At 38.6% G+C, this 25,066-nt stretch overlaps 1 protein-coding gene across 4 annotated transcripts in view; it reads left to right on the forward strand.

The window, feature by feature from the left end:
• The window catches only part of CDK14 (cyclin dependent kinase 14), a 543,473-nt gene that overhangs the window by 301,921 nt on the left and 216,486 nt on the right, over nt 1–25,066 (forward strand). For all 4 annotated transcript variants that reach the window (XM_078059238.1, XM_078059237.1, XM_036071484.2 and 1 more), the window contains one exon: nt 15,035–15,155. In XM_078059238.1, coding sequence (XP_077915364.1) covers nt 15,035–15,155 — 121 coding nt within the window. The remainder of the gene's footprint in view (nt 1–15,034; nt 15,156–25,066) is intronic.

Genomic DNA, 25,066 nt, shown 5'->3' on the forward strand with positions numbered 1-25,066 from the left:
ATTAATACATTTAGATTTATTGGCCTTGTTGGCTGCATTTTGTAAGCTGTGCCATAATTTATTTAGCCACTTTCCTTCTGGAATTTGAGGCTATTTTTCATCTTTTGCTAGAGACAGTATCACAATGAATATCCAGGTACACAAGTCTGTGTGTGTATAAATACAGGATAAACACCTAGAATAAAAGGTACCATTGATCACTCTCTGGAACTTGTGAAACACACCCAGTGACTTCCAAGTTTAGTTCAGCCAGTCAATTCAGTGAACACATTATACATTCTAGGCCCTGTGCTGGTCCTGGGGACTTTCAAGAATCAGACACTGCCTCTGCCTTAAATAAGTTAGCGTCATTCTCCATTGACTGTGATGCTCACAGGTAAAGTGCCACGTGACCAATCATGACAGGGAGGAATGCCTTCTGACCTCCAGATTTAGGGAAGAACTTGGAGCTGGGTTGGAATTAGAGGTGGGAAGCAGCAGTGAAGGACATGGGAAGGGTGCTTCAGAGTGTCTCCTGGGCACACTGCCTCCCCCCCTCGTGGGCACCCTCACCATCCCTGCAAAATGCCAGGCCTGCTCCTGCCTCACTTGTGGTGCCCTCTGCCTAGAATACTCCCCCTAGATTTCTTTATGCCTTGGTCCCCTTACAGTGATGCCCACAGCGCATCGGAGCTCCTCAGCTTGGGCCCTGGTTATTTGCCTGAGTGCTGAAGGTATCCTGGTGCATCAGAAACAGGTACCTCGTGTTCCTTCACTCTGCTGTCCCTCTTGATGCCACCAGAAAGGTGCCTCTCATGATAGCATCGTGTCATGGCTGGCTCATCCCTGGCGTTTGGCACTGCCATGACCACTCTGGCCTCCTCAGCCATCTGCCCAAGGGCAGAGCAGACCCTTCCCTAAGGCTGCTACAATACAGCCAACATCAGGCTGTCAGTCCCAACAAGATTTTGAGCATTTGGGGAAGGGCAGGGCCGCTCAGGTGTACCGCTTCCTTCTGTTTAAGGTTCCCCACTCAGAACCTAGAGGTCCCTTCTCAGAGTGGGGGGAAAGGGTCTCCTCTCTGTTTATGTCCTCCTCATCTCTGTCTGCCTAAGACTGGCTTCTGTCTCCCCAAAGTGAGTGTTTCCAGTGATCTACCTAGAAATCAGGTGCCAGGCCTCTAAAGAGGAAGTTCCCTCCTCATGAGAATCTGAGGCCCCTGGGGGATCTAATTTCAGATCTCAGGGTCCGCCTTCCATCCCCTAGCCACAGGATTGGCCACTCAGGCCCGCAGCCCCAAGAAACAATCATTGCACTTAATATTTATACCGAAACAAAACCAGCAGTCCAATATCATATGTGTGATAGGATTTAGACTTAAATGTTACCACAAGTTGGGCTTTATGGGTTTTGTCCTTTTTAGGGTGAGGAATAGCTCTCACCACATCCCCTTTCTTTAGTCCTCTGGCTTCCTGAAAACTTCTAATGGAGAACAAGGGGGAGCATTGTTGTGTTATCTCTGTGTTCCTTGAGACAGCAAACATCTTCCTCAAAGAACCTCAGAAGCCCATTAGCTTTGCCAAAACATGCACCCAGTTTACATTAAACCCTTCGCTCTGCAACATCAAGATGCAGGTTAATTTCACAGCTTGCCCCAGAACAGTGGGTAGGGACTTGCCATTTATGTAACAGAAATTTTGCCGTTAAGTTGGTTTTCTTAGAATAAAGGAACAGTCAGCCTCAAAGATAAATTCAGGTCTCTTCCTTTAGTAAAACTGAAAGCTGGAAGCTTTGAAATGATGTTTTGTATTTCTGCTCATCAAGGTTTTTTTAAAGACAAAACAAACAAACAAAAACCACAAAAAAACCTCTCAGGTCTGGGCATACGTCTTTCTCTGCTTAAATGAACTCTCTGAGAGGTAGCTGGGGTGCTGTGCGGTATCCTGTGCAGAAACCTGGTGTCATAGTTGGCATCTAAGCTGGTTTCACACATCGGAGTCTTCCAGTGCCTAGTCCAGCATCCTAGTGAGCTTCCCTGGGAACAGGGAAGTTGTTCCCTGTCCAAATGTGATTTAGACAGACATAGTCTTGTTTTAAGTACGGTATTTTACAGAGGACTTGGTGTTATGTCAGGGTGCAGAAGGGGTGGAGGGTGGTAGTAAGAAATGGGCAATCATAAGAAATGAATCTTTCTCCGTCTATATGATGGAGAGATAAACATGGAGGTAAAAAGTTAATAAAATAGTTTTATATACTTACTGCCAAGTGAGCTGAATGGAGAATGACATGTGATGTAAAAATTTAGAGGAGAGGTTGATTAATTCTTGAGGTTTTATTTATCTAAATTTTAAACATATTAGTTTGAGAAATAATGGAATTTGTTAGGAAAGTATATCCATCACTTATATTATTACGAACCAGTAGCTTATATATTAATAGCCTTATTTCTCTTTGTATTTGTATTTAACATATATGTGAGCAGTATAAAAGAATTAAAGAATTTTATGTGTGTTTTGGGTTTACTTCTAAATAACAATAACAATAAAGGATCATGAGCTTTTATGTGATTCACTTTTACTCACATTGGGTTTTTAAACATTTTAAAATCCAGGTACAGATACTCTATTGAGATCTGACAGAAAGTCCAAGGTATAAAATAGTGGATCAGGTGGGTTGGGCCATTCTCCCTATTGGTCAGGACGATATACACATGCCACCTGCTATAGGAACACTGTCTCAGGGGTTGGTGGATAGGTGGCTGTTCTCAACATATATGTCCGTCCAACAGTAGACTCACTGTGGGCCAGACACCATGCCCGGAGCTGGAGATAGAAAAGCACATGAACCATGGTCCTACTTTCAGGGAATCTGGTGTGGGGCAGATGGTGGCCGACATGTGAGTGAATGACTTGGCAAGTCCACTCAAGCTCGGGGCTTCAGTCAGTCAGAGAAGAGGAAGGCTCATTACCTGGACCAGGGACGGGAGGGCAAGTCAGGGAAGCTGCTGGAGAACTTGGCCAGAGTATAGCTTTGAAGGACATGTAGGAGTTCATCAGCTGAGTTAGGCGTTCCAAGATATGAGACCATGTTGTGCAAAGAAACTGATGTGAAAGCAGATAATTACAGGTAATTTGCCTAGAACATAAAAAGGAAGGAATGGGAAGAAACAAGGCTGGATTAATAGCAGGGGAAGTCTTTGGATTTTGGACTTTCAGGATAAATTCCAGAGAATCCATTAAGCTCTTTAGCAGAGAAGTGACATGATCAGATGGTGTTTTAGTTAATGGTGACAGCCAATGTGTTGTGAGTGTCGTATGAGCCAGGTGCACTATGAAGCATTTTCCATGCATTTCTCATTTAATTCACACAAGTACCCTGAGTCAGGTGTGATCATTGTATCAGAGATCCTAGAGGGGAACAAAGGGTAGCTCAAATGGGGTGATGGAGGAGAGTTTGAGGTAGGGACTATTTATGAAACTGTGGGCAGGGTTGAAGATGTGAAACCCATCCAGGCTAGCAATAGTGGGGAGCCTCTACCACTACCCACATGAGAGCTTAAGAGAGAAAGTGATTCTGGAACCCACTGAGCAAGAGTGGTGGCTTTCCAAGGGAGGACTTAGCCACTGCCATTTACTTGTCCAGCTGGGAAGGAATTGGATGGGGGAGGGGCGGGAGAGGGGTGCAAGAAAATACATCCATCTCGCTGTTTTTCTTCCTTCTCATACTCTGATCTTTGGGCAGTGTGCCTCCCAGTGGTCAAACCCAAAACTTGAGATCAAAGGGCCAAAGATTCTGTAATTAAAGGCCCATTAAGGTCAGCCTCTGGGAAGCTTAGAAGGTGGGGGTCCCGGCGGGGAGAAGAAGAGTCAGGAACACATTAGAAGAGATACATGGAGAATATCCAGCAGAGTTATTACCTGCCTTTCACAGAGGAAGCAACTAAAACTCAGCTAGGTTAAGCTACTTGCCCCAAATCACACAGATTGTAAGTGGTGGTCTCACCTGACCGCGCCGAGGAAGCTCTTAGGCGCTGCATGGAAATGTCTGTTCCTCAGACTATGGAGAAGGAATAGGAAGGGCAAGTGTGCTGGCTGGGTGACCAGTTAGGAGCTCTTTCAAAGGTTCAAGGCCCAGAAGGGTAAGGTTGAGGAACTAAAGTGGCAGTGAGACCGGAAAGGGGATGCATTTGCTGCAGTGGAGGCAGAATGGACAGAGCCGTGGAGCTCAATTTCTCTCTCATAAGAAATGATAGTATCATAGAAAGTACGGGCTGTCTTAGATCCTTTCCAGCACGAAAGCTCTGTGACTCATCTCTGCAGTGGTTGTGATACATATTTATTCCATGGAATTAATGTATTTTTGAAAATGTTCCCCAAATGCTCCAAACGCCTTCTTTTGGAGGCTTGATGTTTATTTATTTACTACGTTAGTGACACCCAATTCCAGTGACACAACAACCAAGATTGTCACCAGGTATCACAAAACATGTTTTAAAATCATCAAAATAAAGTAAACATGCTCATGTCTTTTAGTAGATGTTTTCCTTTAATTATGTCTGGAAAACTGTACTGAGTACAGTGTGGAGACCCCAAAATATAACTTGACCTCTACTCAAGTAGTATGATAAAAGAAAAGGAAAAACTAAAAGCACAGGAGAAAAATTCAGAAAAATTGGGCAGCAACCATAAAACAAAAAAAAATATTCAGCTTGACCCAAACCTTTTTTTCCCTTGAATTGGCTCAATAATTGCTTCATTAATTTGAACTGATTCAGTTGGACATTTATTGTTGTAAACACATAAAAACCTCTCAGTTAAAAAATTCACATCAGGGCAACTGGGTGGCTCAGTTGGTTAAGCATCCCACTCTTGATTTCAGCTCAGGTCATGATCTTGGGGTCGTGGGATCGAGCTCTGTGTTGGGCTCATGCTCAGCACAGAGTCTGCTTGTCCCTCTCCCTCTGCTCCCCTCCCCCCAATAAATAAATAAGGTCTTTAAAAAAAAGTTCACATCAGTAAAGACACCTCAGAAGAGCTTTTTCTTTTAAAAAAAATGCTTTTTAAAAAATTTTATTTATTTATTTGACACAGAGAGAGGGCACAAGAAGGGGGAGTGGCAGGCAGAGGGAGAAGCAGACTCCCCGCTGAGCAGGGAGCCTGATGTGGGACTTGATCCCAGGACCCCGGGATCATGACCCGAGCCGAAGGCAGCCGCTTAATTGACTGAGACACTCAGGCGCCCCCAGAAGAGCTTTTCCTTGTGTCATTACATGTCCTACAGAAAACCGCACCCGAGTTTGAGATTTCTGAAAAAAAAGGGGGGGCAGGGCCCTCAGAGCCCTTTAAGATAGATAGCACCCCTCATACTCACCTTTTTCTTTCTTTCTTTCCTTCTTTCTTTCTTTTTCTTTCTTTCTTTCTTTCTTTCTTTCTTTCTTTCTTTCTTTCTTTCTTTCTTTCTTTTTCTTTCTTTCTTTCTTTTTTAATGTTTAGCTCTTCCTCTCTCAGTTATCACAGTCTCTGGCTGACTGCTCCATTTCTGGGGCTACTGCTTTCTGCCGCTTTCCACTTTAAAACAAAGCAGCAGATGAGAGCTCTTCTCATCCCAGCGATTAGACCCTAAGTGAAGGTTTCTGAGCATTTCTCCAAAGTACTTCCTTATCAAATTGCTCTTTTCCTTGAGGGTCTGTTGTGTGATTGTTCTGTGAGGCTCTCTACACAACATCAATCATTTTCTCTCATTTCCTCATATTTTTGGAACCTCCTTCCAGTAAAACCAGCTTGTGTTTTTCTTTAAAAGATTTATTTATTTATTTGAGAGAGAGAGAGCACGAGCAGAGGGAGAGGGAGAAGCAGACTTCCCACTGAGCAGGGAGCCCGATGCAGGGCTCGATCCCAGGACCCTGGGATCATGACCTGAGCCGAAGGCAGATGCTTAACGACCGAGCCACCCAGGCACCCTGAGATGCAGTAGTTTTAAAACAAGTCTGCAAATTACTTGAAGCACCTCCCATTAAGAGGTGGGGTCTAACTCCCCTCTCCTTAAATATTGGGCTGATCTTAGTGACTTGCTTCTAATTAAGAGCAGGTAGAAGGAGTGACTCTTTGTGGCTTTCAAGGCTAGTTCATCAAGGGTGACACAGCATCCACCCAGGCGACCCCAAACCATTTTGTGTTTTCTCCTCATTTCTCTTTCTTGTCCTCACCCCATCGCTTTCCCTCTCCCACCAGGCTGACCTGCCACCACTCCAGACTTGGGAGTCACCCAGCCTGTGCCACTCCAGCTAGATGGAGCCCAGGAACACGTTTGTTCCCAGATCCCCGGTCTTCCTGGGCACGCAGTGGCGCTGCCTGTGTGCATCCTGGCCTAGCCACTTAACACTGTGTAACGGGGGTGAATTCGTTTCCGTTCTGTTAGATCAGCATAGTAATAATCATACTACCTTCTAGGTTGTTGTAATGACTAAATGATGTCATGTATCTGAAAACCTAATAGATTGTAACTGCTCGTTCAATTCTCATCGGGTTTGCACTAGCATATTCACTGATTTTTCATATTTTAGTATTATCTATAGTAAGACCAGGTAAAAGTATTGCACTACCCCCTCCCCCAACTTTAAAAAAAAATTTAGGTGGTTTAGGAAGGAAATGGGAATGATTTTCTCATAAGCCTTCCAGAGGAACACTCACTCTAATTTCTTATTTCCCTTAAAAGCTCAAAAATTAATGAGAGCATATGTTGTCATTTCAAATGTTACGTATGGATCATGTCATCTTTATAGATTGGCTTCTTTCTTGTTAAGCACAAAGGATACCTCTGGCATAATCATAATTATTTTTATGTAATTTGACCTAACTATAGTTGTGATTATTCAGCAATCTTTCTTTAACACATACCAGTGCACACTCTTAGAATATTTTGGGTATATATATTAATACATATTTATAACCAAATGGCCTAAAAGCTCTGAGTAATATGTCTTGATTTAAGACTGATATTTTTATGATGAACTTAGTATGTTTCACCTCTAATTTTTTTTAATTTTTTAATTAACATATAATGTATTATTTGTTTTAGGAGTACAGGTCTGGGATTCATCAGTCTTACACAAATCACAGCGCTCACCATAGTACATACCCTCCCCAATGTCCATCACCCAGCCACCCCGTTCCTCCCACCGCCCTCCCCTCCAGCAACCCTCAGTTTGTTTCCTGAGATTAAGAGTCTCTTATGGTTTGTCTCCCTCTCTGGTTTCATGTTTCATTTTTCCCTCCCTTCCCCTATGGTCCTCTGTCTTGTTTCTCAAAATCCTCCTATCAGTGAGGTCATATGATACTTATCTTTCTCTGACTTATTTCGCTTAGCATAATCCCCTCTAGTTCCATCCACGTCGTTGCAAATGGCAAGATTTCATTTTTTTGATGGCTGCATAATATTCCATTGTATCTATACACCACATCTTCTTTATCCATTCATCTGTTGATGGACATCTAAGCTCTTTCCATAGCTTGGCTATTGTGGACATTGCTGCTATAAACATAGGGGTGCATGTGCCCCTTCGGATCACTACATTTGTATCTTTGGGGTAAATACCCAGTAGTGCAATTGCTGGGTTGTAGTTACCTCTAATTTTTTAAAAATTGGGAAAAAGGGGCGCCTGGGTGGCTCAGTCGGTTGAGCGTCCGACTCTTGATTTCGGCTCAGGTCATGATCCGAGTCATGAAATTGAGGCTCTGAGCTCAGTGGGGAGTCTGCTGGGACTCTTTCTCTCCCTTTGCCTCTGTCCCTCCCCCACTGCACCCTCTTTCTCTCTCTCTCAAATAAATAAATAAACTTTTAAAAAAATAAAATAAAAATTGAGAAAAAAATCAGCATGGATTAGGAAATTCATCAAAATTGCCAATTTAGTCAGATTATGAAATTCATTTTCTGTATTATGTTGTCATCTGGCATTGGAATAATAACTATGGTTCTCATAAATGAGAAGCAGAAACTAGAAAATGAAATGTAAGCCAGTGAGCTGTGAAAATGATGTCACACTCTACTAGAAATGATTTCACATTCTCTGTGAATGCGGATGTGATGTGAGGGGGTCATTAAGGTGGAATTATTTACTTAAAGGCCTTTGAAGAATTTGAGCTTATATGATCTTCACACATTTAATTTTAGTAATATTTTCTTAGGATCACTGAGTTTTTGTACGTGGATGGGCTCAAAGTTTCCTTAGTCTGACCCACGGGTCAGCAAAACTTTTTCTTAAAGGGCCAGATACTAAATGTAGCCCATGGGTTCTAGTCTCTGCCAACTACTCAGCTCTGCTGTTTAGTGCAAAAATAGCAGCAGAAGATATGTGAATGAACGGGTGTATCTGTGTTCCGGCAAAATTTATTTACAAAGACAGGTAGTCAGCTCACAGGCGCTTGAGGAATCTGATCTCAGCCCTTTTATTTTACACATAACATAGCAAGCAAGCTTACGTGACTAAACCAAGGAGACACAACTAACTAGTTAATGTCAGAACCACTATCAGGCATTTAGTTTTTTCATATCACAAGTCTTTCAATATGCAGGCTAATGCTCTGATAACAACAGCACATTGCTCATGTGGTATTCAGCCGAAGGATTCTCACGGTTTGGTCTTACCATCATCAAACCTATTAGTTTCATTTAAAGCAGTATTTCCCAGAGAGGTATATTGTTTTTAACTTCTATACAAAATAGAAAATAAAATTTTCCTATATATGAAATTTAAGTATTTGAATATTTTCTATTTTTTAAAGATTTTTTTAAATTCAATTAGCCAGCATATAGTACATCATTAGTTTTTGATATAATGTCCAATGATTCATTAGTTGTGTATAACACCCAGTTCTTACCACATCACGTGCCCTCCTTACTGCCCATCACCCAGTTACCCCATCTCCCCATCCACCTCCCTATCGGCAACCCTCAGTTTGTTTCCCAGAGTCAAGAGTCTTTTTTACTTATTTATTTGAGAGAGAGAAAGAGAGAGAGAGAGCATGAGCAGGTGGGAGGAGCAGAGGGAGAGGGAGAGACTCCCCACTGAGCAGGGAGTCAGACGCCTTGATTCCACGGCCCTGAGATCATGACCTGAGCCAAAGGCAGATGCTTAACCAACTGAGCCATCCAGGCATCCCTGAATATTTTCTTTCTTTTTAGAATGTCTATATTAAAATATTGTGATCGTTTCTGTTATTTAAAATGCAAGATGAAAAAATCTGTGCCCTTTAGGATAGATAGTAATTATGCATAATTTATTAACTTTAAAAATTCAAAGATAATTAAATAAAATCAGAGCAAAATAAAATATTGCCTTAACATCTTTAAATGTCTTCTGCACTTAATTTCACTTTATTAGAATTTATTTTCAAAGAATACTGTTATTCAGTTGAAAGACTCTAACAATTGCCAATCAAAACATTCTTAAGGGTTTTTGGAATCCTGCAAAGACTAGCTTCTGTTAAAATAGAAATCTGGACAGAAAGGAAAACAAAGATGTTTCATCAAAGGAAAGAAAAGGATATTATAATTGTAATCCCAAAACTTTTTTTTTCCACTTTAAACAATACCATGTGATATTAAATGTATGAAAATACCTTCAAGTACCCACATTTCCTGCTTCCTATGATGGCAAAAATGGGCAAAGGGATTGGAAGAAGTCCAACTTTCATAGTGCTTATAGAGAAAGATTGGGCATTGAAGTCTTTTATTATTTTTTACATTGAAGAGTATCCCAACTAAATTTTAATTTTCAATTATATTAATTTCAGCAAATATAGTTCATTATTGTCTAAAATGTATTTTGAAATTGATAACTTTTGCCATGGACAGACTTGAGGTTAGTGTAACAATCCAGCAAGAGATGAGGACGACCTAGGGAGGAAGAAAAGAGGGAAATTATAAAGTAAAATCTGTTGAATTTTGTAATTTTGTAAATGGAAGGAGTCTTCAATGAAATAAACCCCCTGGCTTTGGTGAATGGATGGATGGTGATGTTTAGTGGCGAGTTCTAGAACACTGGAAGAGAGAACATTAGTTGGAGAATTGGGGGCAGGAAGAATGTTTGTGATACCCATGTAAGATCTACATGGACTTTTTTTGAATAAAAATCTAAAGTTTTAGGGGAAGATTGATGCTAGAGATATTTATTTGGGATCATTAGCATGTAGAGAGTAACTGAAGCCATGGGAGTAAATAGTGTCACCCAGGAAAACTTGCCAAGTGCAAAGGGAAGAGGTTGAAGCCAGAACTCTGGAGGACACCAGAAGAAAATACTTTTTGTTTTGTTTTGTGTGATGGTTGTTTATCGATACATTCTAGGAGCAGCAGTAAAGAATTTTCAGAATGTTTTAGCACATCATAAGATATTAATATAAATCCTCTAGGAGGAAGAGGACTCCATTAAACATTTATATGAGAAAAGACATTTCTGACCAGTTCCCAGGACTGTGGAAAAGAAAAAAAAAAAAAAAATATATATATATATATATATATATATATATATATATATATATAAAAGCCTTCCTCCACCCTTCCTCTATGGACTGGCACATGGAATAGAGAAGTCTTTTCCTTTCCACCTTTCCAGCCTCACTGCCAGATGGTAAAATATTACCCAAGTATTTCGTGTCTGTTTGGAATCAAGTTGTGAAGAAAGGAGCTGCTCTCCTAGAAATACTGATTTTGTCATTAAGAGCAAGACTCTTTTTCTGATTGTTTAGTTTGGGGAATGAGGAATGTTGAGAGAGAGGTATGGGAGCTGCTCTCATATAAAAACAAAACTACTGACAAGGACAAAACAGTGGCACATCCTCTGGGAAATGGTAGAGCCTATTCCTTTATAGCATATTTCAGTTGAGTTTTGCAAATTCATCTAGTTTTTGCCATTATTCCACTTAATTAGAAAGAAACAAGTCATTGTTGTCACTTCTTTCTCAATTCCTTGGTTGAAGAATTGAGCAGAGACATGGGAATTATCATTCTTGAACCCCTATCCTAGGTTTAGCGATTTTCTTCATAGAATTAGAGGTTACTCAATCCCTAGTCAGTCTTACCGCGTGCACAAGGGATGCATTGGAATTTGAAAGAATAATTAGATGTGCACAGAATATAAAATCTAACATATATCTGTGTACAGCTAAAAGAACTTTTACTGTTTTTGGAAACTGAAACGGTTTACTAGTGAAATGCATTTACTCCTGGACTCATGGCATATTTCCCGTATTGACAATGCAGAGGGCTGTAGGCACTTGTGGTTGGGGTCATGTTGAGTGCCTGTAGGACATCTTTATGCCTAGTGAGGAATGGGATAGCCCCGGATCTGAAACCTGTGGACAAATGTGAGCTGGAGATCAAATCTTGTGAGAAATCACCTATGGATGACATTAAAACGTGGCATTAGCCACAGTTACCTGTACACATTTGAGAAAGCCCTGGTTTGACTTTACAACCCTAGACAAAACCAGCAGTTAAGAGGCAGATGGGGGAAGGTCCCAGGAGACCAAGCCACTCCTGTTCACTTTTCTATGTCTGAGAAGTCAAAGGAGTAAATTTAAAAGAAGGGGGGAGTAGCCAACAGTGTCCATTGCAGCTTTGAGAACTATTAGGTAAGGCCTGAAGGGTGTCCATTGGTTGATGCTAAACAACTAGTCTGTTTAGGACAGATGTTGGAAGCATTATCAAATGATTTCTTTTGTGCCCCTGCCAGAGGGTAGAAGCAGGCTCAGGGTGGCAGCCGATGTTGGATCGCCATCTTAGAGAGATAAAGTAAAGGAATTCTTTCATTGGGTAAAAAGTTAATTATGAAGCTTAACTCTTCTGGAAATCTAAGATTCTTCTGTGCTAGCTAGTATCAAGGTTGCCCAACTTTGAATAATTGGCAATAGGGTTTGAACAGCAGGATTTTTTAGTCTCCTCTAGGGTTTCTCATGAGTTAGAAATGGTAACCTGTTAAAGTGGGATACTCTGATTTGTTCTGTAAGCCATTTTAGATGTGCATAGGAACACGCACCCTTTCGTATGCACACACTCAGCCTAAATAGCAGCGTGCAAATAACCTGTACTCATCTGTTTAGCAATTCACTTTGCTTTTTGACTTTTAATTCAAACTAAACATTAGTATAAGAAGTTTTGATAATAACCCATGAACTTCATCCTTTTTAAAAGGTAGTGTAGCTCTCTTCCTGTAGTGTAACCATAGCAACTGACAAGGAACAGAGAAAGAAAGCTTTCACACACGCTGTGCTAATTAATCCTGTCCTACAGTTTTCCTTCAGCTGGAGGATGCAGTTTAATAAATTCTGCATGAGTAAGTATGTTTTGATGCATGACTGTAAATACATGGCAATATCCTTACCAAAAATATTTATTAAAAATATAGTTATATATATTCCTACTTCAAGGTATACTCTTTTTTTGATTCATTGCTTTAATAATTTGTTCCCTCCCTGAAAAATTTTGGGATCTATATATCTTTTTAACTGAACAGACATATTTTTAAGATGAAAGCCTTTTGTTTATCACCATATAGGACACCTTCCACAAGAAAATGTCTTAATTGACTATATTGAAGTGAGATGATAGAAGAGTTTTTCTCAAGTGATGCAAAGGAGTATGTCTTAAAATATAGTAACATTCTTCAATGTGACACATTAACATGCAAACCATTTTAAGAAACTGCCTTAGCACGTTAAAAAGTTAGATATCGCAAACTCATTTTCACTTTTGATTTGGGAAGTTATATGACCCATATCAGTGGTGTTTGGGTAGTCCCTTGACCTAAACGTGTGGGAAGGAGGAGAATAATGGAAACAAAGAGCTTTTCCTTTTCATATTTTTCAGACATACTTAACCACTTTTACAAACTTATTTTCAGAGTAAGCATACTTGACCTGAAATCACATAATTATTTAGATTTATACTATTTCTAGGTTATTTTGAAGTCTTGTTCTCTCTTTAAACTGGAAATACCACAGTTTTCTTTAACTAGCCTGGTCTTCTAAGCTGTTAAAGAAAATCTCAGAGTTTTTTCATTCTCCTATTCCTCTAGCCTAGCTTTCTGTCAGCAGGGCCTCAGAAAAACCAAGAGGATCCAGCCTGAATGTTTTTGGCATCCCATTTCACATGACAAGAGCATATGGAACGAGTCAGAACCTATTTCAAGGACTTGTACTTAGCTCTTTGGTCTCTGTATAGCAACATGCTCATTTGAGGAACTAAATCTTTTTTTTTTATTATTTAATTTAATTTTATTATGTTATGTTAGTCACCATACATCATTAGTTTTTGATGTAGTGATCCATGATTCATTGTAACTAAATCTTTTGATGGGATTATTAAATTCTGGAAACACTTTACCATCCTGATTGTCCTATCTGTTTAGTTTTACCTGAATTTAGGTAGGTTAAAACGTTGTAGAGAAAAGTAGAGGTTACTATGGAAATCTATTATTAAATAGTTGTTCCATTCATGTGCAGAAAGGTAGAGTAGCATATATATGTATGTATGTGTATAGTCTGTACATTAATATAGGATACTTATCAACATTAACCAATTTATAATATACCATTGTATTATTATAAAAACTGAATTGTAGAAAAAATTGAGTTACTGTAACCATAGCTGAATTAACTAGAAATTATTTGTCTCATCAGCTGTCCTATTAATTTTAACATTTTCATATAATACAGTAAAGGGAATATCAAGTGTTTAATAAACAGGAGAAAAATCATGTTCCTAAGTAGTACATAAAAATATACATAATCAACATTAAAAGGAATATGTAATGGTACATTTATTGTAAAAATGTTATATGTGCTTTGAGCCTCACAGTGATAATACTTTTCGCTTGTTATTAATGAACATACCCAGATAGAAAGCTATCACACGGATTTTTTTTCTTTTGAAAAAGAGCATCTACAGATTTTGTGATTTTTTAAAAGGAATTATATATTCATTGTAGAAAACTTGGGAAAAAAACCTTGAAAAATGTATTAAGTAAAGAAAAAAAACCGGAGGGGCGCTGGGGTGGCTCAGTCAGTTAGGCATCCAAGTTTTGATTTTGGCTCAGGTCATGATCTCAGCGTCATGAGATCAAGCCTTGTATCGTGTTCACGCTGGGTGTGGAGCCTGCTTAAGACTCTCTCTCTCCCTCTTCCTCTGCCCACCCCCTCCCCCAAGTAACAACAACAACAAAAGAAAAGCCCAAAACTGGATAATCCCATTTTCCAGAGCTAACCACTAAACAAATAGTTTCTGCCAATCTTTTTTCTATGCTAAAGTACTTATGGTTATGAGGTCAAATTGCACGCAGTCCTTCACTTAACATATTACTGTGACCATTTTCTCAATTTCTAAAATTCTTAGAAAACATTTCAGTTTATTCTACGGTATCTCATCATCTCTATGTTCCAAATTTAACTATTCCTTTATAGTTATTTATGTAGGTGGTTTTCAAATGAGTTTCCTGAACATTTCCTGGTAAGTATTTGTCAGAACACTGAAAGAAAAAGTAGTTTTGGGACAACCCTTTGAGAAAAACCTCATATTTTCTTCTTTCAGATTCATAATATATATTAGAAAAAGCAAGGGCACTAAGAAGTCTCACAGTATGAAGACCTGTTTTAACTTTTTAAACCATCTTTTCCCAAAATCATTTGACCTTGGAATCTTTTCTCCTAATACTTACTTATAACCCATAGCACTAGGGTTCCATGACACATTCTTCGGGAAGTCCAGGAGATTTCTAAGCTTCTGTGTAATGTCTCATAGTTTATGAATTGTTTGTTTACTTTCCTGGGATTTTGTCAGGTCCATGATGCTTGATTAGGAAATAGAAGTGACTGTTGGTTATTGGCATTATTTGAAACAGGCAGCGATGTACTTTCCCCAGCCTTTCTGGTAACATTGACAATGCATTTGTGATTCTGTATTACAGTGTCATGTTTGACCTTTTTACAACTGTGAGCATTCAGATTTAAATTTCCTTGTTCTATTAATGCCTATTAAACTTCTTTGTGTTTCCTTTAATCCACAGGTCTTGCAAGAGCAAAATCCGTCCCTAGCCACACATACTCCAATGAAGTGGTTACCTTGTGGTACAGACCTCCAGATGTCCTCCTGGGCTCGACAGAATATTCCACCTGCCTTGACATGTGGTGAGAAATGGAAGATTTACTCTAGCTAATGTATCTGTAATGCGTGGTCTGGGTCATGCCTAGACAAACATTCTAACAGTTTGAATGAAGATTAATGGTGCAGGAGTGTTTGCCTGTGTGTGGTAGGATTGCTGGATTTAAAAAAAAAACAAAACATGATTGGGAATATTCCCTAATCAGAGGCTCCCTTGCAGATGGTGTCTGGTAATGGTTCTTGATGGACAGGGGCAGAGAGATTTTTCTGTCAGGACAGTGATTTTTCTCCCTGAGGGTCTTAATTTGTAGCTCTGTTTTATAACAAGGAGGCGTATATCTCCAAACAGTAGTATGGGTTGGAAATAGAGAAAGTGTGTTTCAATTCAACAACAAAGCTCAGATTAAGTGGCCTGAAAATTTTGGTGTTACTGTTAGTCACTAAATTTGGTGTAGTACACTCTTGAGAACTTGGTACAAATTATCCAAAATGAAACAAAACAATTACTTTTTAAAAATATCACAATAAGTTTAATTTCAATAGAGTCTCAGTTTCACACGATGGTTTAGCAAGACTTAAAAACCTGTTTAGGAGGCCCAAAGACTGACAAGATTTAATGCATAATTATTATTAATTATAAGGTATAATGAATTCCCGGGGTGCCTGGGTGGCTCAGTTGGTTAAAAGTCTGCCTTTGGCTCAGGTCATGATCCCAGGGTTCTTGTGTTGGGTTCCCTGCTCAGCGGTGAGTCTGCTTCTTTCTCTCCCTCTGCCCTTCCCCCCCCCCCACACACACTTGTGCTCCCTCTTTCTCTCAAATAAATAATTTTTTAAAAAAATCTTGAAGTATAAAGTATAATGAGTTTCCAATCCAGTGTGATCTAAATCAAATAATCAAATAAGGGAATAATCTTATTTTTAGTAGTCAGGAAAGTCTTCCTAGAGACTTGAAAATGTCCTCTATTAATAGAAAATCCCTTTTCTAGACCCACAGTTGTGTTCAAAGTAAAACGATTCACATTGCACTTGTGCTATTTTATCATAGGAATCTTCTTCCATGAATGATTATGCCCCCATGTATGAAATTCAGTTACATGTTCTTACAATGTTTATGACCTCAATAAAACTTTAGCATGTGTTATGCATCTTCCTGCCATGTACTTACTTCACTGTTCTTCCCTCAGTAATCTTGGCTTTTAGTAAATTAGGCTGTAATGAGGCCTGGCATCTTTCCTGATGTTTTTGATCCAAACCTTTTACAGTAAGAAAACAATCAAGTTCCTTGTGATGTAGGGCACAGTGTAGATTTTCTTAATTTAGGCTCCAGCAACCCCCCCCCCCCCGCACCAGGAGTAAGATTTCAGGATCTGTAAAGCCACTGAAAATATATGCAACATTTATGTACACATGGATATATTTATTTTTATGGGGTGTAGATCTGTAGCTTTCAATAGAGCTATAAAAGAATCTGGGTCATCAAACAGCCTAAAATCTATTGTCATAAATTTTGTAATGCCTCATAATAAATCTAATACCAAGGTAATGCATATTCCAAAACACTGAGAATAAAGATGACCATCTATCATTAAGAAGCTGAGCCAATTCATTTTTCCATTACACTTTTTGGCTTTTTTTTAAAGATGGTTGTTTACACAATTAAATTTTTTTTTCCCCCCAAGAGTAAGCAGAGGCTTGGGCAAAAGAGGTATTTTGATCTTTAGTCATAATGGAGGAAAAGGTTGGAAATAAGGGTCAGTTATCAGGATTATCAGTTACTACCTTTCTCATTCCCTACTTCCTTCCTGCCTTACAGTTGAGAGTTGGCTATACAAATAATCATTAGTTAATATTCTTGAGTTATGGAGTGTTTTTATTTTTTGAGTATGAAAATTCTTGGTTGTCTTTTAGTGAGGTCAGTTAAGGACTCTGCTAATAGAACATAGTTTGGAAATATTTGTGACTTGGAGACAGTTTTGTCTTAGTGCTTGGCAGTTAAGTCTCTACACTCATAATCAGAAGAAGCTGTTTTTTATACATTAGTGGCTAATTTTTTCCAAACCTTTAAAAGTGCTCTTTAAAGTACAAAGAACCACATGGATTTTGACTTGCTGATATGCCTGTTTCTGATATATGATATTTGATTTCCGCCCACCCATCCTTTTTTTCTTTAACGTGTGTCTGCGTGTGTGTGTGTGTGTGTGTGTGTGTGTGTGTGTGTTCATCCTCTTGAAGAAGGCTTAGGTTCTTTCTGCCTATTTGCTTTAAACAGAGAGATAATGAAGCATAAAAAGAAGACTGTTATTTAAGTGGAGGGTAGGAAAACTGATACAAAATAGAGGACCCCGAATGCCCTTTTGTCTGCATGCCAAGATTATTCATTGCCAAAACCAAATAGTAAATGTGTTGTGTTTGAGCAGTTCCCATGCTTATTGGCTTTCCATTTTCAAGCCCTAAAATCTGAGTTCTGTCTATGCCATTCCTGTCATTCTGACTCTGATTTCATTCCAAGCCATTTTCTAAAAGCCATTTTGTTATTATTCTGTAAGTCTGAGAAAATGTATGTATTTTTCCAGTTAGAAGTTCACAGGCACTGATTTTTGCATAATCAATGACATCAATGCTGGATATTCACAGAACTAGAGATGGGACTATAATTGAGTCATGGCTCAGCTGCACCAAAGAGAAGTGCAAATATGAATGCATGCACAATAGCGGGGAGGCAGGTGGTAGTGGGTTCAGGCTATTTTTACAGTTCATTTACCATCCTGGGGCAGTAGGGTAGTAACTAAAAACTAACGATCCCTGCACAGTGTTACATTTCCCAGTTTTCTGTTTGAATAGCCACAGGCAATAAAAATATTAATGAAGACACATATGCATTAACGTTGGCAGCAAGTGATGGAAAATCAGAGCTCGCCGTGTGATGATTTACTGCTCTAGGTCTCCAGCACTGTGGCAGTGTGGAAATATACATGCAGTTCGAGAACTCAGCAGGAAACGTAGGTTTTTGGTACCTTTGTCTCCCTCCGTGAAGGAGGATTTAAGCAGAGGAATCAAACTGGACATTGTCTCACGTATAACTTCTCTTAATTCTTGGATTTTATAACTCTTTGAAAGTCAAGGCGTAGGAAATCATCTTTAAGCTTCTAAACCAAAAGGCTTATGAAGGACTGAGAACCACATTATGAGAAGTGCCAATGTGAAAAGCAGCTTATCTGTGTAGTTCCTCCCCGGCCAGGGAGTTCTGCTCTAGCTGTCGAGGTCATTGCTCTAAATGAGCTTTAGGTTTCTTTATAAAAGCTCAGAAATATGTTTAGAGTGGCATTTGTTTTCTCAAGCGGAAGGTCACTTGGGATTATTTTAAGGGATTAATTTGTAACATATGGTGACTAATGTAGCTAATAAATAATAGTATCTCATCAACATCACAGTGCTTCTGGGGGCCACGCTGTGTAGTGGCCCTACCTTGTGGCCCTACCCAACACGATGTGTGAAGAATGAGAGCGCACAAGTCTCTTCCTTTCATCATCTTTTTAGAAGCTAATTAACATATTAACTATGCTTGTCAAAATGTGGGGCAAATCATTTATAAATAAGCCTGTCAAATGTAATGAGATGCATATTAAATCATTCTTTTCTCTATTACGTCTCTGATTTAAGATTAAAATTAATTTTTTTAACATTGTAGCAGCTGGATGGTTAGAAAAAGATTTCCATACCAGTCTTGATATATAGAAAAATGTCTGCTTCTAAATTGATTCTGCAAAAATCAGAAAAGAAATTACCTATTTATTATTATAAGGCCATTTAGCATTGATTTTTACTAAATAAGACTAATCACCATACATATTGGCAATGTATGGAGTTCTGCCATCAACCTTAATGACCACTCCTGAACCAAGGAAATTTATGTAATAAAATAAGATTTCCTAGGACTCTGGTTTGTTTACCACTGTTTTAAGAGAGAGAATCATAAATGAGTTCTACTGTAGCCCCCACCCTGAATATAAACTTGTTCTATATGAGGTCCTGTCTTGAGTAACTGAGTGACGGTAATAATAGTAATGGAGTCTTAAGAAACAGTAATCATAATAGTAACAATAATAGATATCTTATTGGACACAAACTGCATTCTAAGTTTCTCTGATGCATTTTTATCTTATATATTTTAATTGCTATCCTGCACCATTATACAGTGGAAGAAAACAAAACACAGAGAGACTAAATAAGATAGTAAAGTTCATTTAGTTAGTAAATAGAGGTAACATGCAAATTTAGGGCTAACTCACTGCAAAGCCCTTTCTTTTTACACCATATTACATAATCTCTTCTTAAGATGATTTCTAAGAAACTGGTTTTTATTTTACTGGTAAAGTGATTCTAAAACACAAATACGGTAAAATTCCATTTTTATAGTTTAGGTTATGCTCTGAGTCATTTTGGATCCTTTACGTGCTTTGAATAAAGTAGGTGGCCTTCACTCTCACTCAGCTGGTTTGTGGACTGCCTTTCTCCACTCATGTCAGTGTTCTGTATCATATAGTTTTATTCAAGGAGGAATTTCTTTGAAATAAACTTATGATGTGAATCACTGGATTGAATGCATTTTCATGAGACCAATATCGATGCTGGCATGTATTTTCCCAACTCTTAAACATTACTCACTCACCACTGCTGCTAAAATGAATGAATCCATTTAAAAAAGAATGGTAGTGGGGCACCTGGGTGGTGCAGTCAGTTGGGTATCCGGCTCAGGCCGTGATCTCAGGGTCATGATCTCCGGGTCCTGAGATTGAGCCCTGCATCCGGCTCCATACTCAGTGTGGAGTCTACTGAAGACTCTCTCTCCCTCTCCCTTTGTCCCTCCCTACCACTCTCTCTTTCTCCTTCTCTCTCTCTGACAAATAAATCTTTAAGCAAATAAAAATAAATTTAAAAAAGAATGGTAGAAGAATGAGAATTTGAGTTCAGGAGCTACATAAAGTCATCTGTCTGTCAACATTATTTACACATTTTCTTATTAATCAGTTCATAAGACCAGAGAGGATTCAAATTAGTCACTGTCAAAAGTAACAACTCTTTAAGAGCTCTTGAGAGCTGCTCAAATAATACATGACCCAGGTGACTTGTTGATGTAGCCGCTGACGATGCCATAGAACATCATAGAAGAACAGGGCTTAGTCAGACAGGCATCTAGGTGGTTGCAAGCCGAGCTCATGAGGCAACCTAGTTTCTGACCCGTTTCTACTACTGGAGTCCCTTAAAATTAGGAAGACCACGTAGTATAGCATCCATACCAGGATACTTTTGAAAGTTAATAGTTGTTCTGCTGGGGCAATAGGTGTAAAACAGAGATTTAACTGTGGCACGTGGCCATCTTTGTCATAAAGCACTAGACAGTAATTTGCTAAATACTAGTTGTCAGAAGAGCCTTAATGCATATGAGTGCTTAATTCAGACCTAAAGACTGCTGGCTACAAACTCAAGATTCCTAGCAAAAAACTTCTATTACATTGCTTAATAACGAATTATTTCCAAAAGTGCAATTCTTGAATATTAGATTATTATGGCATTAGAGAGTGGCTGCCAAAGTGTTGAATTTAGCAGTGGCTTTGGAGTGCAAAGGAACCAGTTCTATTTCTCTATCAAAAGCTTAGCATGGTTATGGTTTTTACATCCCCTGTTTGTCTATCAGTGTGTGTTTGTGAGAGAAACAGTGTATGTGTGTTTTTAATGGATATGTTCGGTCATTTATAAGTGATAATTTAACTGAATAATATATAAAATGAGGCCTTACATGTAGTCTTCACTACTAAATATTTTAAAAATAAATTAAAATTTCCCTATTTTTGTCAAAGTTGCAAAGTAAATGGCTACCCACAAACTGATTTTTGGGCAATATTTGAGTAGCCAATCACAATGACTAAGTTTCACAATATTAAGAAAGCGCTTGGTGTATTCAGCTACCTCACTGGTTTGTGAGAATTGCAAGAGATGGTTGATTGTGAAATTCCTTAGGAAATCTAAAACTCCACAAATGCTGAGAATAGTTTTCTTATCAGCTCTTAATATATTAATCAGCTAACCCAAATATATTGCATTTCTATTGAAGTATTGCATCCAAGGGTGCTCCAAGATATATAAAAGAAATGGAAGATTCTACATTTGGTTTTAGGGAGATTAACATACTGTTTGTATCTAGAGAATTAGAGAGAAATTTTGGCCCAGAATGTTCTCATCTTACCTTTGTGTGTTTCTGTGTGTTGTGTGTTTAATTTGGAAATATTAAATCAAGCCCTCCAAAGTTAGAAAACATTGGATGTACACTAGCACCTTTTATGTGTTAATTTGTGTATTTACTCATGTAGGAATTAGAAATCAGTTCTCTAATCACATAACTAGCAGTGGTTTGCTGTGTAAAGGAGAGGCAAAGTTGTAGTAGAAAACACATTGAAAGCCTAAATTAGGTTCTGTCTCTGCCACACCTTACCTGTGTGATTTTGGTTAACCAAATCCCTTAACTATCCTTATCTTCAGTTTCCAAATCAGAAATCTATTTCAGGTATAACCAACAACTCATAGCCACCACCACAGTAATACTAGCAAAGATCATAATCTCCTGCCTCACCTATATTTAACCGGAAGCAAGTACTTCCAACTCTTTTAGTATCTACCTCCATATGTCTTAAGTTGTTTATATTGCTGTTTATTGATTTATTATTTTAGACATTATCTACTCTGTAGGTGTTATGGTAGATGAGGATTTAATTTTCTTCCATCACCCATCCCCCATTTCACCTTCACCCCAAGCTCCCAGTAAAGAATCTCTATCACATTTTGATACATTAATATGTAAATATTATTCATGGTAAGTCAAGTAATATTCATGATTATGTGTCCTCCTTGTAGAATCTTTTGCTTTTCCTGGACTTTATGGTTGTCTCTGATTTTTATTAGTTTAGTTGTCTTTGTTCCTATTGTTCATTATTTATAGGTGTAAAATATTTGTCAATTACCTACAAAAAAATATTTTCCAAATGCTCAAGCACATCAGCAAATCTCTCTATACCATTTAAGTTTCTTGACATCACCCTCCCTCAACTTCTTCTTTGAAAATTTCCTCTCAGCTCTTTGATTCCTTGCGTTAGCAGAGCTGAATATCTGTCATGTTGTGACTTCCATTTGCCCCTCTAGTATTGTTGTAGGTCCTAAGATGGTTATTTGTTTCTCTCCAAATCTGTTCTCTACCCATTTGTTCCCTGTCCTATGGCCTGGATGGCTAACCCCTATGCAGTACCTCTTCCAAGCTGCCTTGGCTTCTGGTTTCCAGTTGGGTTCAGGCAGTGGACAGGGAAAAGAAGGAGATTGAATATTCTTCCCTAATTCTTTTCTTTAGCCCACATTTCTGGAAATGACTGACTGTAACTTCTGTGGGTAAACCCTTCTTCTGTGGCTCTAGCTGTCAATAGATTCCACTAACACTTGACCTTTTTAATTCTAGGGGTAATAATGGCTATTAGTTCTAAGGTAGGTAATGGCTTCCTGCTGTTGCTAGCCTCTTAGTGTTTTAATATGTCTTATTGGTTCCCTTACACCTCTGTAAGTAATCACCTCATTAAAGTCTGTTCTGAGTTAGATTCATTTTCCTTCTGGACCTTTACTGGTTCCAGATTCCCTATTTCCTGGATTCCATGTCTTCCTTCTTTAGTATACTCAAAAAGAATGCATTAGAGATACAACTTTCAAATTCTTAGTTTTCTGAAAATGTCTTTATTCCACTCTCACACATGATTGATAAACTTTGGCTGAGAATATAATTAGGTTTTTCTTCCCCCTCAGAATTTTGAATGCATTACTTAATTTCTTTAGAGCTTCTGCTATTGTTACTGAGAAATCTGATTCTATTCTTATTTGCAGTCATTTGTATGCCCCCTCATACTTTTTCTCTGGAAAATATTAGACTCTTCTAATCCTGATATTCTGAAATTTGATGATAATGTCCTTTGATTGTTTGTTTTTTTGTTTTTTTGTTTTTTTGTTTTGCATTGGTGCCGGGTAGATTCTCTTCAATATAAAGACATAGTTCTTAGAAAAGTTCTTGAATTTTTTTAAATGATTTATTTCCTTCCATCTTCTCTGTTTTCACTTTTGGGAATATTTGTAATAGTTTGATATTGAAGCTCCTAACTTAATCCACAATTTTTAAAAACATTTTCTCTCTTATTTTACAACTTTTTATCTTTCAAACTTTCCATCTTTTCTTAAAAAATTTTAATTACCATATATATAAGTGCCCACTTCCTATTCCTCTGGGTTCTGTTGGAAGCTTTCCTTAAATATGGGGTTGGAAGGACTCCTTGGCTGTCCATTTATTTTTATAAATGAGGCACTATAATTCTGTATGTATACGTAGGGGGCACCAGTTGACTTGTAAGTTTATTATATATTGTTCAGTCAAAAAGCTGGACTTTTCAGTGGGAGATCCATACATGCCAGTGTCTGAAGGCCTAGTCTTTGTTCTTCCTCACATGCTGATTCCTGGCCTCCAGCATCCTCAAGGCAGGACAGGAGAGGGGAGCTGATGTCACACAGGCCAGTAAACATATTTTTCACTTAATTTCCCTTTTCTCAGCTCTGTGCCTCACCCTGATCTCTTTTATTCTCAATTTGAGGCCTTTTGTTTTTAATTTCTCCAGGGAATAAACACTCAGTGTCCTGCTGGTGGGTTGGGATGGAAGATGGTCAGAGAAGGCCTATGGGTCATTTGCTTTGTGCAGACTTCCAGGTCTCCACTCTATTTCCGGTTGCAGACTCATCTTCACCCTTTCTAGAACCTGTATCTCCCAGTGCTGAGCCTTTTCTGAGTTGTCCTAAGTAAATAATCTGACTATAACTTGAAGTTGTAACTGCCTGCAGTCAGCCTAGATTTGCCACAGCTTCATCCACATCCTCTGGAAAAAAGTTCTCTCCCATCCACTGATGTTTCCTCATCTATTTATTTTGTCCTTGTTCAAAATTTTATTCCTTAACTCACACTTTGGTCACTTTGGAGAGGGAGAGGGCGTCTGTGCACATTTTGCCCATGTCCTACTCTTGTTGAGAATTTAATATTCGTGGCTTTAACTAGGGACAGTTGACTGCTAAGATCCTTGCCCTGTAGAAATTTGTGATTTTGCTTGGACACAGATGTGAGTTGTAGGTGCTAATGGGTGGGAGCCAATCAAACAGCACAGTGCAGGCTGGAGCCTCTTGACTGCCAGGACTTAGTGTGACAGTGGACATTTGTCATCCTTACCACTAAACTGTTAGTGACATATGACAACTTTAGTCATGAAAACAAACTTAAAAAGAAAGCCATATGTTTTTTGAGGAGCTGGTGATGAAAGGGAATAGAATGTGAAGTGATGGTTGTTAAAAAGACAAAAATTGTACACGAATTTAAAGAATTGGCTGCAGAAAGCAGTCCTTTGGATCCATGGCCTGTGTGGATGCAACATAAGCTTGCCCTTAAAACAAGCAAAAGCAATTAGTGAAACTCTTCCAACAAGTGTTCCAGTCGGTATAAAGTTTGTAATCCAATGAAGGTGAAAGGGTGGACTGTTAATTTATGTGTACAGGCAAGATATGATTGAATGGAAATGTAACCAGGGAGCAACTGAGAGCTTGTATAAGCATCACTGTGTGATTGTAGTTAGTAAAGGGATTTGGATGTCTACTTCGTACTGTTCATTGAACGATGGAAGTGGGGACTTCTGTACTGTTGTGACATTTGTAAATTAATTCCTCAGGACACTGCATTATCTGGAGTGTACTTTAATTAAGAGCCACATCTTCATTTACTGGTATTCTGCTGTGTGAATTAATATAACTTAAATTTACTAGTGGCTTTCTTGATTTTAGACACTGTATTATATAACTGAGAAATTTAGGTTTTTTT

Source organism: Halichoerus grypus, chromosome 12 (genome assembly GCF_964656455.1).
Source record: "Halichoerus grypus chromosome 12, mHalGry1.hap1.1, whole genome shotgun sequence".
Lineage (NCBI taxonomy): Eukaryota > Metazoa > Chordata > Mammalia > Carnivora > Phocidae > Halichoerus > Halichoerus grypus.